Source organism: Monopterus albus, unplaced genomic scaffold, assembly GCF_001952655.1.
Source record: "Monopterus albus unplaced genomic scaffold, M_albus_1.0 scaffold38.1, whole genome shotgun sequence".
In the NCBI taxonomy this organism is placed as follows: Eukaryota; Metazoa; Chordata; class Actinopteri; order Synbranchiformes; family Synbranchidae; genus Monopterus; species Monopterus albus.
This window is the reverse complement of record NW_018127918.1, coordinates 3,389,138-3,403,124: the sequence shown is the minus strand read 5'-3', so window position 1 is coordinate 3,403,124 and position 13,987 is coordinate 3,389,138. Positions and strand designations below refer to the sequence as shown.

At 39.3% G+C, this 13,987-nt stretch overlaps 1 protein-coding gene across 4 annotated transcripts in view; it reads left to right on the top strand.

Moving 5' to 3' along the window:
* The window catches only part of cadm1a (cell adhesion molecule 1a), a 340,724-nt gene that overhangs the window by 264,552 nt on the left and 62,185 nt on the right, over positions 1-13,987 (top strand). For all 4 annotated transcript variants that reach the window (XM_020598433.1, XM_020598432.1, XM_020598430.1 and 1 more), the window contains 2 exons: positions 7,650-7,802; positions 8,439-8,576. In XM_020598433.1, the coding sequence (XP_020454089.1) occupies positions 7,650-7,802; positions 8,439-8,576 (291 nt within the window). The remainder of the gene's footprint in view (positions 1-7,649; positions 7,803-8,438; positions 8,577-13,987) is intronic.

The following is a 13,987-nucleotide window of genomic DNA, read 5'->3' as shown; positions in this document are numbered from 1 at the left end:
AGTACGTGATGTGTCCACTGAAGGCCAACAAGGTTCATGGTAAAATGTTTTGTTTTCATAGAACATTTTCACATGAAGGACATGATTGGACCTAAAAAAAATGAGAATGAAGTTGAGCTGATGTTTAGTTTAATGAATAGGTGTGAGAAAACAAATGTCAGCTATTAAGTTTACTGTGGAAAAAAAGAAAAAAAACTTAGTTAAAAAACATTACATTTGTTAGTTATTTTGAAAAATTTCCAGTCATGGCGGGCCAAAAAATACAAAGATTGCCACAGTGAAAATGAATAGTGACCTAAGAGTCACTGAGGTTCTGTATTTTACAGTCTTTGTGCATATCGAAGCAACAGTGTCTCACTGAATATCCTTGATCAAAAATGCTGCACTGAATAACTGAACCAAGTGAAAAATACCACACATGGGCCTTACTGTCATCATCACTCAAACCAGGCTAAAAACCAGGGTTTTTTTGCTCTTTCTGAGACAAAAATGGTCTGTTTTGTTTGTAGCCCGGTCTTTAACAATAAGTGACCCTTAAATAATCTTTACATTCGAAAGTGGTCTGGTATATTGATGTCAAATAGAAGCAGCAGGTGGAGGTTCAGCTGGATCAGGCTGCTGAGATAGGCAAGTCTTTCACCTCACTCTTGACTTTGAGTTTTTCAAGCAGTCCTTCCCTTTGTGCATCTGTCTTTAAGTATGAAAAGCATTTTGTTGCATTTACAACTGCATGAAGTGGGTTGGTCCACATCAGAGCCAGTGCACAGCAATGGAGACCTGATGGCTAACATGTTAGCAGGTGGTTTCCTATTTGGACATCCAGCAGGTGTAGAGCACCATGAGCCATACTTTGAAACTTTGAAGTCTTGAATTCCACATGATGAATACAAGTCAAATATTTGCAGCAATTTTTGTGCTTAAGGTTTAGTAAAAAGATGTGACAAAAACAGATTTGTCTTCTATAGCAGCAGAATTTCTTAAAACTAATATGTGATGTCATGAGGTGAAAACATGCAATGCAAATCAGTAATATAAATGTAAAACCAAGTGGAGCAGGAGAACAGGTAGTTTTGAGTGATCAGCAGTGTCAGAGAGAGAGTCTTAACAATTACTGAATCAGTGCCAAACAATCCCATATTTTGGATTTAGGTGGTGACTACAGTGTGATTTGGAACCCTGGACTTCACCAAGAGTGGGGAGGAGGTTGGCTGTAAGAATGTAATTACCCCCGCTCCACCCTGTCTCACCCACTTTGACACCTAGTAATAAAACTTTGATGTCTCTAAAAAAGCCCCCCCAGCCACTAATCACAATTGATTGCAGCCACTTAGGCAAGGCACACTCATCATCTCCTGCTCTCTCTGGATGAGGCTCTCTGCTGAGGCTGGGGAGGAAAAAAAAAAAACGTTCAAATGAAATGCAGAGAAAAAATGAAGATGAAAAGCGGGAAAAGAACAAGCGAGAGGAATTAAAATGATGCAGTCAGACGAGGTGAGAAAGGGGAGAGAAAGCCATTACAAGATGTATCCCTGTCTTATTTTTGTTCTAAAGTTTATTTTCACCACTTGTTTCATCCCCTCTAATTCTACCTTTACTGTCAGCTACATTGCCATGCAGAGATCATGGCGGTGTGCTGGAGGATAACCTTAAATATAATAACTTGTTTTCACAGCCTGTTTTGAGACATATAACCTGCCTTTTCCAATTTCCTCCTATTTGAATGCATCCTTCGGCTATTTATAGCTTCCAAACATAAAATGTGTGTGTTTGTGTGTGTTTTTACCGATCAACATGACCATCTCCTGAAAAAACAGCACATAAGGCAGAGCGTTTTGTGCAGTACAGTTGCAGAACATCATCCACTTATACAGTATACTGGGCACAGATTTATTTGTGAGAGCAATTTATTTCAGTGATCAGACAAGACAGTTTCCCCACATATCAATATGCTATAGAAGGTCTGATCAGATTCTGCAATTAACATAAAATATACAGCCAACTAATGACAAATGTTTTGTTTGTTTTTGTAAGATGAAAAATGTCCACACATTTTTGACACAGGATGTTAAGCCCTGTTAAAAGGATGCTCAGCAGAAAAATTCAGCATTCATCATCAGAAAAATTCACCACCACTGGTCATTTGGTCAAAACACATAAAAATTCAAGTGCTCGCTGCATACAGAACGATAGGTTTCATTAAAACTAGGATACTGGCACTGTATTGTTGAACAGGAAGGAGAAACGCTGACCTTTTGCTTTAGCGGCCACCTCACAAAGTCAACTTGATCGTACTTCAGGACGGCTCTACTGTACTGTCTTATCACTGTTTTTAAATTAGCTTCATCACCATCAGCTCTACAAAACCAACAGATCAGATAATTTGCTGCCTTTCAGAGTCTGGACAGATTTCTCTCATACAAAGACCTGACTATCAATTACCTTTGTCAGGCATCTGCAATGTCCTTCTCATGCTATCTGATATTATAGAACAGGTGAAGAAGAACAGGGTGAAAAGAGCATGAAGCTAAAGGTCACTCACATTTTTGTCCAAAGTACACGCAGAGGAGTGCAATATGTATTCTAGTGTGCTGTGACATAACAATAAAAGGACTGTCTGCTCTATTCCTTAACTCACCTTCTCTTTGCCAGGACTGTAACTTTCACTGTGTTCGCACCTGCTATGTTAACCAGGCTTTTCTCCGTCATCTGACCTTGTCCTTTGAGCCTATATAATTATTGTCCCAAACCTCGCGCATGGGAAACTATGTCCTTGCCAAAGTGCCTCAGTGTTTCAACATGTACAGTATTAGTACTTATTTATTCAGTACTTGCTTTTACTACAAAGCCTTATTTAGGAAGTGACATATAAGAAGATTATGAGATCTTTAAGCAATGCTTTTGTGAAATGGATTACATCTGATTGGTGATGATTTTTCACCTTATTGACAAACCAGATATTTAATGGATTTGCCTTAATACACAGGTGTTCAGGGTGTTTACCAACTTTGTTAGTTACAAATGGTAATAAATCAAATGTGATGTAGGGTGAAATCACTGGCAACTGTCAATTATTTGTGCCGTTCTGGATCTAGCTGAACACTACTGAACAGAACATGACTAATATGAGCATGGCTTTTAGCTAAGTAAAGCACAAGAGGGCCAAAATGTCTCCCTGCATGCTAAAACACTGGCGAAGCTAAAAGGATATTTTCTAAGGGGGCAGTTGGAGAAACTTAGAAATCAAGCATTTTTCCTTCACAGCAAGACCACCTCTCATCAGCAATGTTTCATCTTCTATCCAAGATACAAAACAAATGCACAAAGACGCTCTATTCTGGGTAAAAGTACAGTCAAAAGGTGCTTTGCAAACTGCAGCCTTAATGGGTGAGTTTCTATCCACATCATCTCTGTGGTTGAACTTTACGGTTGCATTCCATCTACTCCTTAAAATTGTGCTGACATGCATGGATTTCCCTCTGGACTCAGCAGACCTCAACCTTACCCAGCATGGAAATATGTGAAAAGAGAAAAGATGGAACTCTAAAAGAGACAGGACATTATGTAGGTTATTCAGTTCTATAAAATATGGTTCAAATAATTTGAGTTCAAACTATTGTCAGTTGCAGCATCTAAAAAAGAACAAGAATATACGTGTTTGTGTGTGTGGGTGTGCATTCAGCTCTGTTCAGTCTGCAAATAAGAATATATAGGGTAAAGGGAGGAAAGAGGAAAAAGTTATAATATGATTTTTTTTTTTTTTTTAAAGGGCCAGGTCACCATTAGGGAGTTCCAGAGGGGCCCCAGCAGGGTACCGTCAGTCAAATACACACTGAACACTTTCTTTCTGCATACTGCAGGATCAGTATGTTCAAATCTGCGAACATTTAATTCAATTAAATCATTAGGATTAGAGACTGACCTCTCATTTTAATGAGGCCAAACAAGGGTTTTGAATGAGCTACACTAATTAGGGGCATATTATTCATTTCCCACAATAAGGGCTTCATTGTGCTTAGACAAAAGAAAGTAGTAGCTGCACTAATGGAAATGAGTTTCTGTACTTCTAAGATATTAGTTGTTTAGGGTGTAGTGAGCAAACCTCGCTGGCAGAATAAGACAGAGAGGTATGAAGGTAGCAGCGACACGCAGCACCCAACAGTATACCCAAAGTCCTGTGTTTTCCTTTTTAGTCAAAAAAGAGCATAAATGTATGTTGAGATTGTTTGTTTTTTATGCACATTCTTTCCTTAATGTGGTGACAAAATGCTGCATCTCCAGTCACCCTTATGGTGTCACCTAAAATGTGTCTGATGGTCTTGTTTAATGATGCACAAAATAAATTGTGATTAGTATTCTCACTGGCACCTTCACCTCTTCCTTCCCTCTGGCTCAGTCACTCATATCATGCCTACCTCCAAATACTGTATGGCCATACACATCTGTGAACTCCTTGTGAAATCAAAATGTGCCTGTTAGTTATTCCATCTATTTACAGTGGGTACGGAAAGTATTCAGACCCCTTTAAAATTTTCACTCTTTGTTATATTGCAGCCATATGCTAAAATCATTTAGGTTCATTTTTTTCCTCATTAATGTACACACAGCACCCTATATTGACAGAAAAACACAGAATGTTTGACATTTTTGCAGATTTATTAAAAAAGAAAAACTGAAATATCACATGGTCATAAGTATTCAGACCCTTTGCTGTGACACTCATATATTTAACTTAGGTGCTGTCCATTTCTTCTGATCATCCCTGAGATGGTTCTACACCTTCATTTGAGTCCAACTGTGTTTGATTATACTGATTGGATGTGATTAGGAAAGCCACACACCTGTCTACATAAGACCCTACAGCTCACAGTGCATGTCAGAGCAAATGAGAATCATGAGGTCAAAGGAACTGCCTGAAGAGCTCAGAGACAGAATTGTGGCAAGGCACAGATCTGGCCAAGGTTACAAAAAAAATTTCTGCTGCACTTAAGGTTCCAAAGAGCACAGTGGCCTCCATAATCCTTAAATGGAAGACGTTTGGGACGACCAGAACCCTTCCTAGAGCTGGCCGTCCGGCCAAACTGAGCTATCGGGGGAGAAGAGCCTTGGTGAGAGAGGTACAGAAGAACCCAAAGATGACTGTGGCTGAGCTCCAGAGATGCAGTCGGGAGATGGGAGAAAGTTGTAAAAAGTCAACCATCACTGCAGCCCTCCACCAGTCGGGGCTTTAGGGCAGAGTGCCCCGACGGAAGCCTCTCCTCAGTGCAAGACACATGAAAGCCTGCATGGAGTTTGCTAAAAAACACCTGAAGGACTCCAAGATGGTGGGAAATAAAATTCTCTGGTCTGATGAGACCAAGATAGAACTTTTTGGCCTTAATTCTAAGCGGTATGTGTGGAGAAAACCAGGCACTGCTCATCACCTGTCCAATACAGTCCCAACAGTGAAGCATGGTGGTGGCAGCATCATGCTATGGGGGTGTTTTTCAGCTGCAGGGACAGGACGACTGGTTGCAATCGAGGGAAGGATGAATGCGGCCAAGTACAGGGATATCCTGGACGAAAACCTTCTCCAGAGTGCTCAGGACCTCAGACTGGGCCGAAGGTTCACCTTCAAACAAGACAATGACCCTAAGCACACAGCTAAAATAACGAAGGAGTGGCTTCACAACAACTCCGTGACTGTTCTTGAATGGCCCAGCCAGAGCCCTGACTTAAACCCCATTGAGCATCTCTGGAGAGACCTGAAAATGGCTGTCCACCAAGGTTTACCATCCAACCTGACAGAACTGGAGAGGATCTGCAAGGAGGAATGGCAGAGGATCCCCAAATGCAGGTGTGAAAAACTTGTTGCATCATTCCTAAAAAGACTCATGGCTGTATTAGCTCAAAAGGCTGCTTCTACTAAATACTGAGCAAAGGGTCTGAATACTTATGACCATGTGATATTTCAGTTTTTCTTTTTTAATAAATCTGCAAAAATGTCAAATTCTGTGTTTTTCTGTCAATATGGGGTGCTGTGTGTACATTAATGAGGAAAAAAATGAACTTAAATGATTTTAGCATATGGCTGCAATATAACAAAGAGTGAAAAATTTAAGGGGGTCTGAATACTTTCCGTACCCACTGTACACTAGGTTTGTGTTGAGGTGTTCTGTGTCAGACATATCCACTCCTAATGTTTTATTTAACCTTTAAGAAAAAAATCTGAGCCAGAGGATGAGTACACAGATCTATACTAAGAAAGACCCTGGAGTTGCTGTCCGTCAGTGCAGAATTTATCATCGCATCGAAGAGGGATGGAGAAGGGTAGACTTTCATCTTAGCCACATGTTGTCATTCTGCATTACAGCTGATAGAGTGTGCTTATAGGTGGGAAACAAGGTTAGGAAAGATGAAAGTGGCTGGAGATGAGGAAGAGACAGGATTTATGGATTTATCCTCAATTCAGCTGTAGGCCAACTAAAGGACAGCCAGGGATAAGGCCTCTGTTAATACAAACCATGTCGGTAGCATGTGCTATAAGTCTGTGTCAAAATGCAATTTTCTGTTCTTGGTGTAAACAAAAAAGTGTCAGCTGTTTCTTATGCTTTCACTTTCTGTTTTTTGTTGCTGCGTGCTATGTTGCATCCCTTTGCACCGAGATTGGCCGGTAACTCATTAGACTGAGGTAGCTTTAATCTCTCTGGAAAGTTCTTTGAAGCGCTCTTGAAGTTGTGATGCACTGGAAACAAAAATGACTAGCAGCAAAATTGGCCATGAAACCTATTAAAAATTTTGAAATATGTCTTTGTACACAACCCTAAGAAAGCAGGACTGCCGTGTGGCTCCTGGGTTTGGGCTAAATGATTTAGTGTGAATCTGTAACAGCTCAGAGAACCATTTGATGAATTAAAAACACAAAAGAGGAACCCTTATCATTGTTGTCATATTATTATTTGTCTAAAGTAATAATAATGAAAAATTAATTGCTTATTTGATGTGTTCTGTTTATACATTCTTAAAGGGTTTCTGCAGCATAAATGAGCAGCTCTATGGTAAAACAATAAATCATCATTAATTTTATTCTCGATAGCTAACAACACTCATTGTTGCAATGTTTTTGACTTTATTAAAAAGCGTAGAAATACAACACAGACGGTAGTGGAGCGAATATAATTAGCTGATTGATTTAGTAGCTGATCAGCAGAAAAATACACTTTAAAATGTTTTGTTTTTAAGTGTTTGTACCTACAGTAATCCTACCAGGTTCATCTGATGCTAGAATATATTTGCATTCAGTATATGCGCCTTTTAGTCTAAATTAAAGGCGGTGTGACTCATTCATAATGGCATGGCCTGTTATCCTCTGTTTGGGGCCAAATAAAGGGTAAACATCATTTACCAAGCTTCCATGGTAATGCCCATCCAGTCTTTGGCACATTTAACTGCGTACTATCAACTGAGGAAAACACAAAAATGTTTCACTTTCCAAATGGTCACAGTATTATCATGCAAAACATTTTTGTAACTATAGTGTATGATTTTCCAGTCAAAATGAAACATCACTTACCTTAAGTACTGTTATTATACTATACATATACTGTATGTCCCTCCTACCTGTGAGTAAGTATGGCATAAATGTTGTTTTTGTGTGTATTTTTCTCCTTCAGCACTGAAAGATGCTCGCTTTCAGCTGGTGAACTTCTCAGACAACGAGCTGCGAGTGTCGCTGTCTAATGTCTCGCTGTCAGACGAGGGTCGATATGTTTGCCAGCTCTACACAGACCCCCCGCAGGAAGCCTACGCTGACATCACTGTGCTAAGTACAACAGCAAAACGCACACATATACAGTGCATGTAGACACAAATGCTCAGTGTTATTGGTAGCAGGGAGGTGAAGCCTATTAATCAAAATTTGGACTGCAGAAGACAGCATGTATTCTCATGTTGAGCAACAGTCAGCAGTTCACTATGAAAAGTACAAAAGACTGACAGCAGCTGCAGTGAGGTTATGGCTTTGTATGTATGTACGTATATACAGTATTCATGTTATTCTAATACTAGTTGGTAAATATGAATACTATAGCGTGAGTTTTTTATTTGTTTCCTTTTTGTCCACTTACATTTACTTTATATAATAATGTTGGATATTCTTATGTTTGTTGAATATAGGCATGCATACTTATACTAACTTGTATACAAATTAATTATTAACTGCAATAAGTAATGATTTGAACAAGATGTCATATCTCTCAGTGCTCTTGATTACGTGACTTTTCCTATATTAGAGTATAAATCTAATACCAAAAGATGATGTCCTGTACTTTTCTGTCACCTGATCTACTTTAAACATTTCCTTTGTAAATAACAAAATTTCTTCTGTGTCAGCTCTGTGTTCTTGGCATGTAGAGCTAAGGGTGTGGAAGTACTATGGTATAAATTTGTGTGTCCTATCATAGTTCCACCAGGTAACCCCATCATCGAAGCCAAGGATGAGTTGCTGAGCGAGGGCAACGAGACAGAGATGACCTGCACTGCCATGAGCAGTAAGCCTGCTGCCACCATCAGATGGATGAAGGGAGATAAGGAGCTTCCAGGTAGGGCTCTACACACAGAGAAAAACACAATCAGCAACCAGGAAAGAAAATCAAACATAGAGCCTGTCACAATATTCAGTCATTTGTCTACCTTTTCTTTTTTTACTAGTTAACTGTAGGGAAGTGTCAAATGCTAAATGTTACTTTGTGCATGCACATACTGTGTACGCATCTTTTAAGCTTGTGTACCATGTATATATATATAGAAACACTTTTTGATGCTGGTTTCTACAGTAACTTCCTTTGCTGGCTCTATGAATTTAGTCCTTATATCAGTACTGGTGCTTTTTTAAAATGAACTCTGCTATAATTTGGACTAGCTTCTTTTAAAGAAATGTGAATGTGCAGTGGTGGCCAGTCTTTTGGCATTGTGACAACTTTCATGCCTTCTTCAAAGGTAGCTGAGCTTTAGAAGTCTAAGCAGAGCTCAGGGGTGAGCAGGCCTCCTGCCAGGCAGCTCCACCTCAGAGCCTGGACAGCAAGCTTTGTAAAGACTTCGAAACAAAGGTCCTAATCAGAAGCTGTGTAGGCCCTGAGCAGCTTCACCTCTACACTGCAGCACATTAAACCCTTCATGGTCAGCTCAAATCTGTGACTGTTCCGATGTGCTGAGATTGGCTTACAGCTATCTGTTAACATAAAAACAATGATTGTTGGCATTCAACAATTCTTGTTGGTATTCTGCACTTGTGCAGGTTTTGGCAATGCTGTGAGTGTAGAATAGCAAAAGGTAATGCTCCTATGATTACAGATTTCACTAATGCTCCTGCAAATGTCATGGACAAATGACAGGTAGCTGCTGTGTGAATACATGCAATTACAAGGTGAATATATCTGAGTTGTACAGCTGAGGAAACCGAGTTATTTTAGACTTAACTAATATCCTTTCATATTACTGTCAGTTTCAGACTTACTCCAGCTTTGTATTTAGGTAATTTGGAGACCTAGATCTACTAGAACATGTAGTGTTTTCTATTATTTTGTTACATCACCATGATATTGATACTTTTTTGTCTGGCATTTTTATATGTATACATGTAAAAACCATGTTAGAAACCTGGTAATGAATATACGGTGACAGAATCAGATTTCTCCAGGTTGTGTTGGATCTCGGCATGATGTCTAGCTTTTGAGGATCTTTTGGTCTACTTCACTTTGTCAGGCAGGTCCTATTTAAGTGATTTCTTGATTGCGAACAGGTGTGGCAGTAATCAGGCCTGGGTGTGGCTAGAGAAATTGAACTCAGGGGCGATAAACCAGTGTTCTGACAGGGGGGCCAACACTTGTTCACACAGGGCTATATAGTTTTGGATTTTGTTTTCCCTTAATAATAAAAACCTTCATTTAAAAACTGCATGATGTGTTTACTTGTGTTATCTTTGACTAATATATAAATTTGTTTGACGATCTGAAACATTACAGTGTGACAAACATGCAAAAAGATAAGAAATCAGTAAGGGGGCAAACACTTTTTCACACCACTGTATATAGGATATGTAGTGATGCTTTAAAACATTTGTTATGCAGAAAGCTCACAGTAACATGGTGCACGATACAGTAAGTGCATAAAAACACACAGACTAATGGTTTGGTGTAGTGTTGCTTCAGCACTTGCTTGCTTTTATAAATGGACAAAGTTGAACTTGCACCATTAGCTTCTATGAAACACTGATCCACTGTGTGGGGTTTCCAGCAGTTTTAGTGTGCTGTGTTTTTATTTGCTTTTAGTAACATTTCCCTACTTCACTGCGTATTCACAACCTCTTTAACTGAACTTTCACACAATGCTCATTTTCTTGCTTTTTGAAGGGCAGAAAAAGGATTTATATAATGCTAAACGGCCCCCGACCCCACACCCATGCAGTTTTCTCACACTTGTTGAGAGTGTTTTGCCACTTACAGAATAGCTTCAGCGCTCTTTGAAGTTCTGCAATTGATAGATGCAGTTTTTCTTTTTTTGCCAAAACACAATACTCAGGGTTACTTAATGGCTCACCTGTCACAACACTACATTTGGAACATGCCTTTGCTTTTATCCATTTTTGCCACAGGTGCTACTGGTGGGCCCTGTTATAAAATTACTCTTTTATTATTTGACATTCCTAGGTTATTTGTGCGTGCAACTTAAGTGACATCATTGTTGTGATTTCAACAATATCAATTTGTTGACCATGTCATGTTAGTTAGCTGTCATGTTAATGCCAGCTAATGTGCTTTAGGAAACCTGTGTCAAATGACTCAAATGACTATTTGGTTGTCACTGCAGCGGTGTTGTGAAAATGAAACCTGGTACTGCTCTACTGAAGCAGAAAATGTGAAAGACCAAAGTGTGCATGGAAATGAAAGATGGGAGGAAAAAGAATGGCTGAGCGTGCTAGAGTCCTGACGCTAGGGCAGAATTACTAAAATTGCCATCGACTGGGGCTTCTTGCCTGACAGACTTAGTCCTAATTAAATGTCCTCAGAATTTAACTTAATTATCTTAAGGGGATAATCAGGCTCTTTTAAATATCATTTAAAGGTTGCAATTGTCATGCTTGCCAATGTAAATCCAACCATCTCTCTTAATATGCATAGACCCATTATCTCACTATGATCTCTTTCTCTTTTCATTTGCTCTTATCCTGTTATTTTAGTGATTTATTAAAATATGCCCCGACATTGATAACTCTAGCTCTTAAGCTTTCGCTGCAGTGGAAGTAATGAAAAAGGAAGTGCAGGATCTAGCAGTGCAGGTCATTCCTTTCTCTTCTTTTGCGATGATAAAAAGGAAAAGCCAGTAGGTAGGGCACTTCATTGACTGACAGGGACTAGAGCAGCCATTAGCCTCAAGTCTTAAGAGACAACCACAGGGCGATTTCAATTACCCTGCTCTTCCCCAGCAGGTCTCTAGAAATGGATAAAAGAATATTTTGGACAAAGTAAAGTGATAGAGGTGGAGAGACATATATTTTATTTAGCTAGACATTACTGCCTTCCTGCTCCACAAGAATGTGGTTAACAACAACAGCTGAAGAAGTGAAATGTAGAGGCGCAGGAGAAGAGGACCAATTGAGTTTGTATGTTTGGTTCTACAAAACACTTAAACTGCCACTTCAGCTTCTGTTTGACCATCCACTACCTTTCAGTGACATTCATTTCTACTTGCCCCACTCCAAAGTTAGTCTCTCAAAATGTTCTCAGTGCTTAACACAGCACAATGTTTTCAAAGTGAGAGCTATCACTAATTCATCAACAACACTCACTTCACTTTATGAGGGCTTTTCTAGCTCTGTACACACAAGACGCATAATGTGCCACCCGCTTGCTACTTTTATAGAAAGAGACTGAGGCACAATTAAAACAAGGGCACTACTAACATCAATAAGCGGTGTATTAAATGTATTAATACAGCTTTTAATATATATTACACAGGTCTGTACTGGTAAATCAAAGTATAGGCACACCATGCAGTAGCTCTTCAATGTTACTGAATAATAGGACCAACAGTAGTATGAAGTCAAACTTGCAATAAACTGTTCTCATTGGCATTAAGATGTAATCCTACTCAAAAAATACATTTTTTGGCACAAATCATTCTTCATTGGAATTGCCAGACTCAGCATGCATTTGTCCATGCAAATCTTTCTTGTCAGCATCAAATTATATGAGCTTTGACATGCAGGTTTGCATTATTGACCAATAACCTGTTTGAGTGCAGAGAGTGAAAACTGTATTTTATGTAAACCTGCTCTCCCAGATTATAAACTACGCCCCAAAGGAGACATAAGAGATAATGGCACAAGTTTATCTTTTTAAAATTATCACCTAGTGATCAACCTCATGGGCTGTTGGCAATCCAGCTGGTTTGCAAAATTATTGTGAGTAGCACTTGCATGTTCCTGGCTGGTTGGCATGTTAGTGATTAGCTCACCAATTATAATTGTTTCCCAACTTCACCAGATTTCCAGCCATACTTTTTTTTTTTTTTTTTTGGCTTTTTTTTTTTTTTTTTTTGGATGCAGGCAGCCTACCTAAAACTGCAAAGCAATCTAAAAACAAGAACAAAGAAAACTAGCTGTACAGTACACAATGGCTGAAGGGCAACACACACTGGTCCTATTGTGTAGCGTGTGATTTGACCCATATTATTTAACTCACAGCATATACACAATAAGCCTTAAGCACAGAAAACACAGTGGAGGTACAGTAGCTGGAATGCACTAATCCAAGGAGAGCATGTGATTAAATTGCTTTGTGGAGTGCTGGCTTGTCGACTCTGGATGTATCCTGATGCAGTATTGTGAATCAACTGCTGCTGGTGTGGTGGGTTTACATGAAAAACAATGGGCACAGGTGTTTTGATGTGCATTAATTCATTACCTCAACAGATTAATATTTGTTTCAGCACGTTTGGAGTACTGTCAGATGTCAGGGTTGCGGAAAGACAGAGTGGGCAGGAATTAGGATGGTGGCTCATTAATTTTCTGAACCGATTTAACAGTTATGTACAGTAATTGCACATTATTTTGAAATGCTTTTGCACTTGCCTTTGTACAGGTTTCAAACTCACAGACACTCTTATTGTATAATGAATTCCTAGGGCATAAAGCAAGAGATCCAGAAACCTAAGACTTGAATGAAGACCTCTCTTCACCACTGTTTCATGCATCTCAAAAGACATTTTGATTTGAGAAGACCCCTTCAGGATCCCGTTTCAGGTGCTTACATGCATCTGAAGCCTCTAGTGGTATATATTCATGACAACCTGTTCCTTTACACCAGGAACATCACACAGGTTTGCTTTCCCAGCATACAAAGAGACAGCTGTCACCACAGTGACAGTAACACCACAGTGGCTGAGCTGCAGTAGGGGAGTGGGAATGTGTGTTTGGAACATATTTTTCAACCAAAATACAAAATGATGGATGCAACTATTTATATTAAGACAGATTTTCTCCTGTTCCAACATTTATCTGTGCAGACTCGTTCCCTTTTTTGCGACTTTTTTGTAATTGTTATTTTGATAAGGCACAAACACACTTGTGCAACAGACTGTTAGGAGGAAGAAGGACAATGGGATAAAAATCAATTTCTCTTTAACTCTGCAGTGCTGCGCTGTCTGCAGCTATTCCACTTATTTTGTATGACTGTGATGAGGTAACTCTTCATTGCATTTGAGAACGTATTGTCTGATATTATAGAGGAGCCACATATCAGAGGAGGGTTACTTTGTAGGCTTCAGATCTGGCAGAGCTACATAAAAAGTGGCCACACAATAAATCTGGCTTCATAAAGCCTAATGCATGATTTGCAGTCACATAGTAGTTCAATTTTTAGCTGATTCACCTTCTCTGACTATTCTCAAGGACACCCTCTTCACTTTCACTACAAATTTTGTAAGGTCAGTGAAGGAAAGATATTTTCCCTAC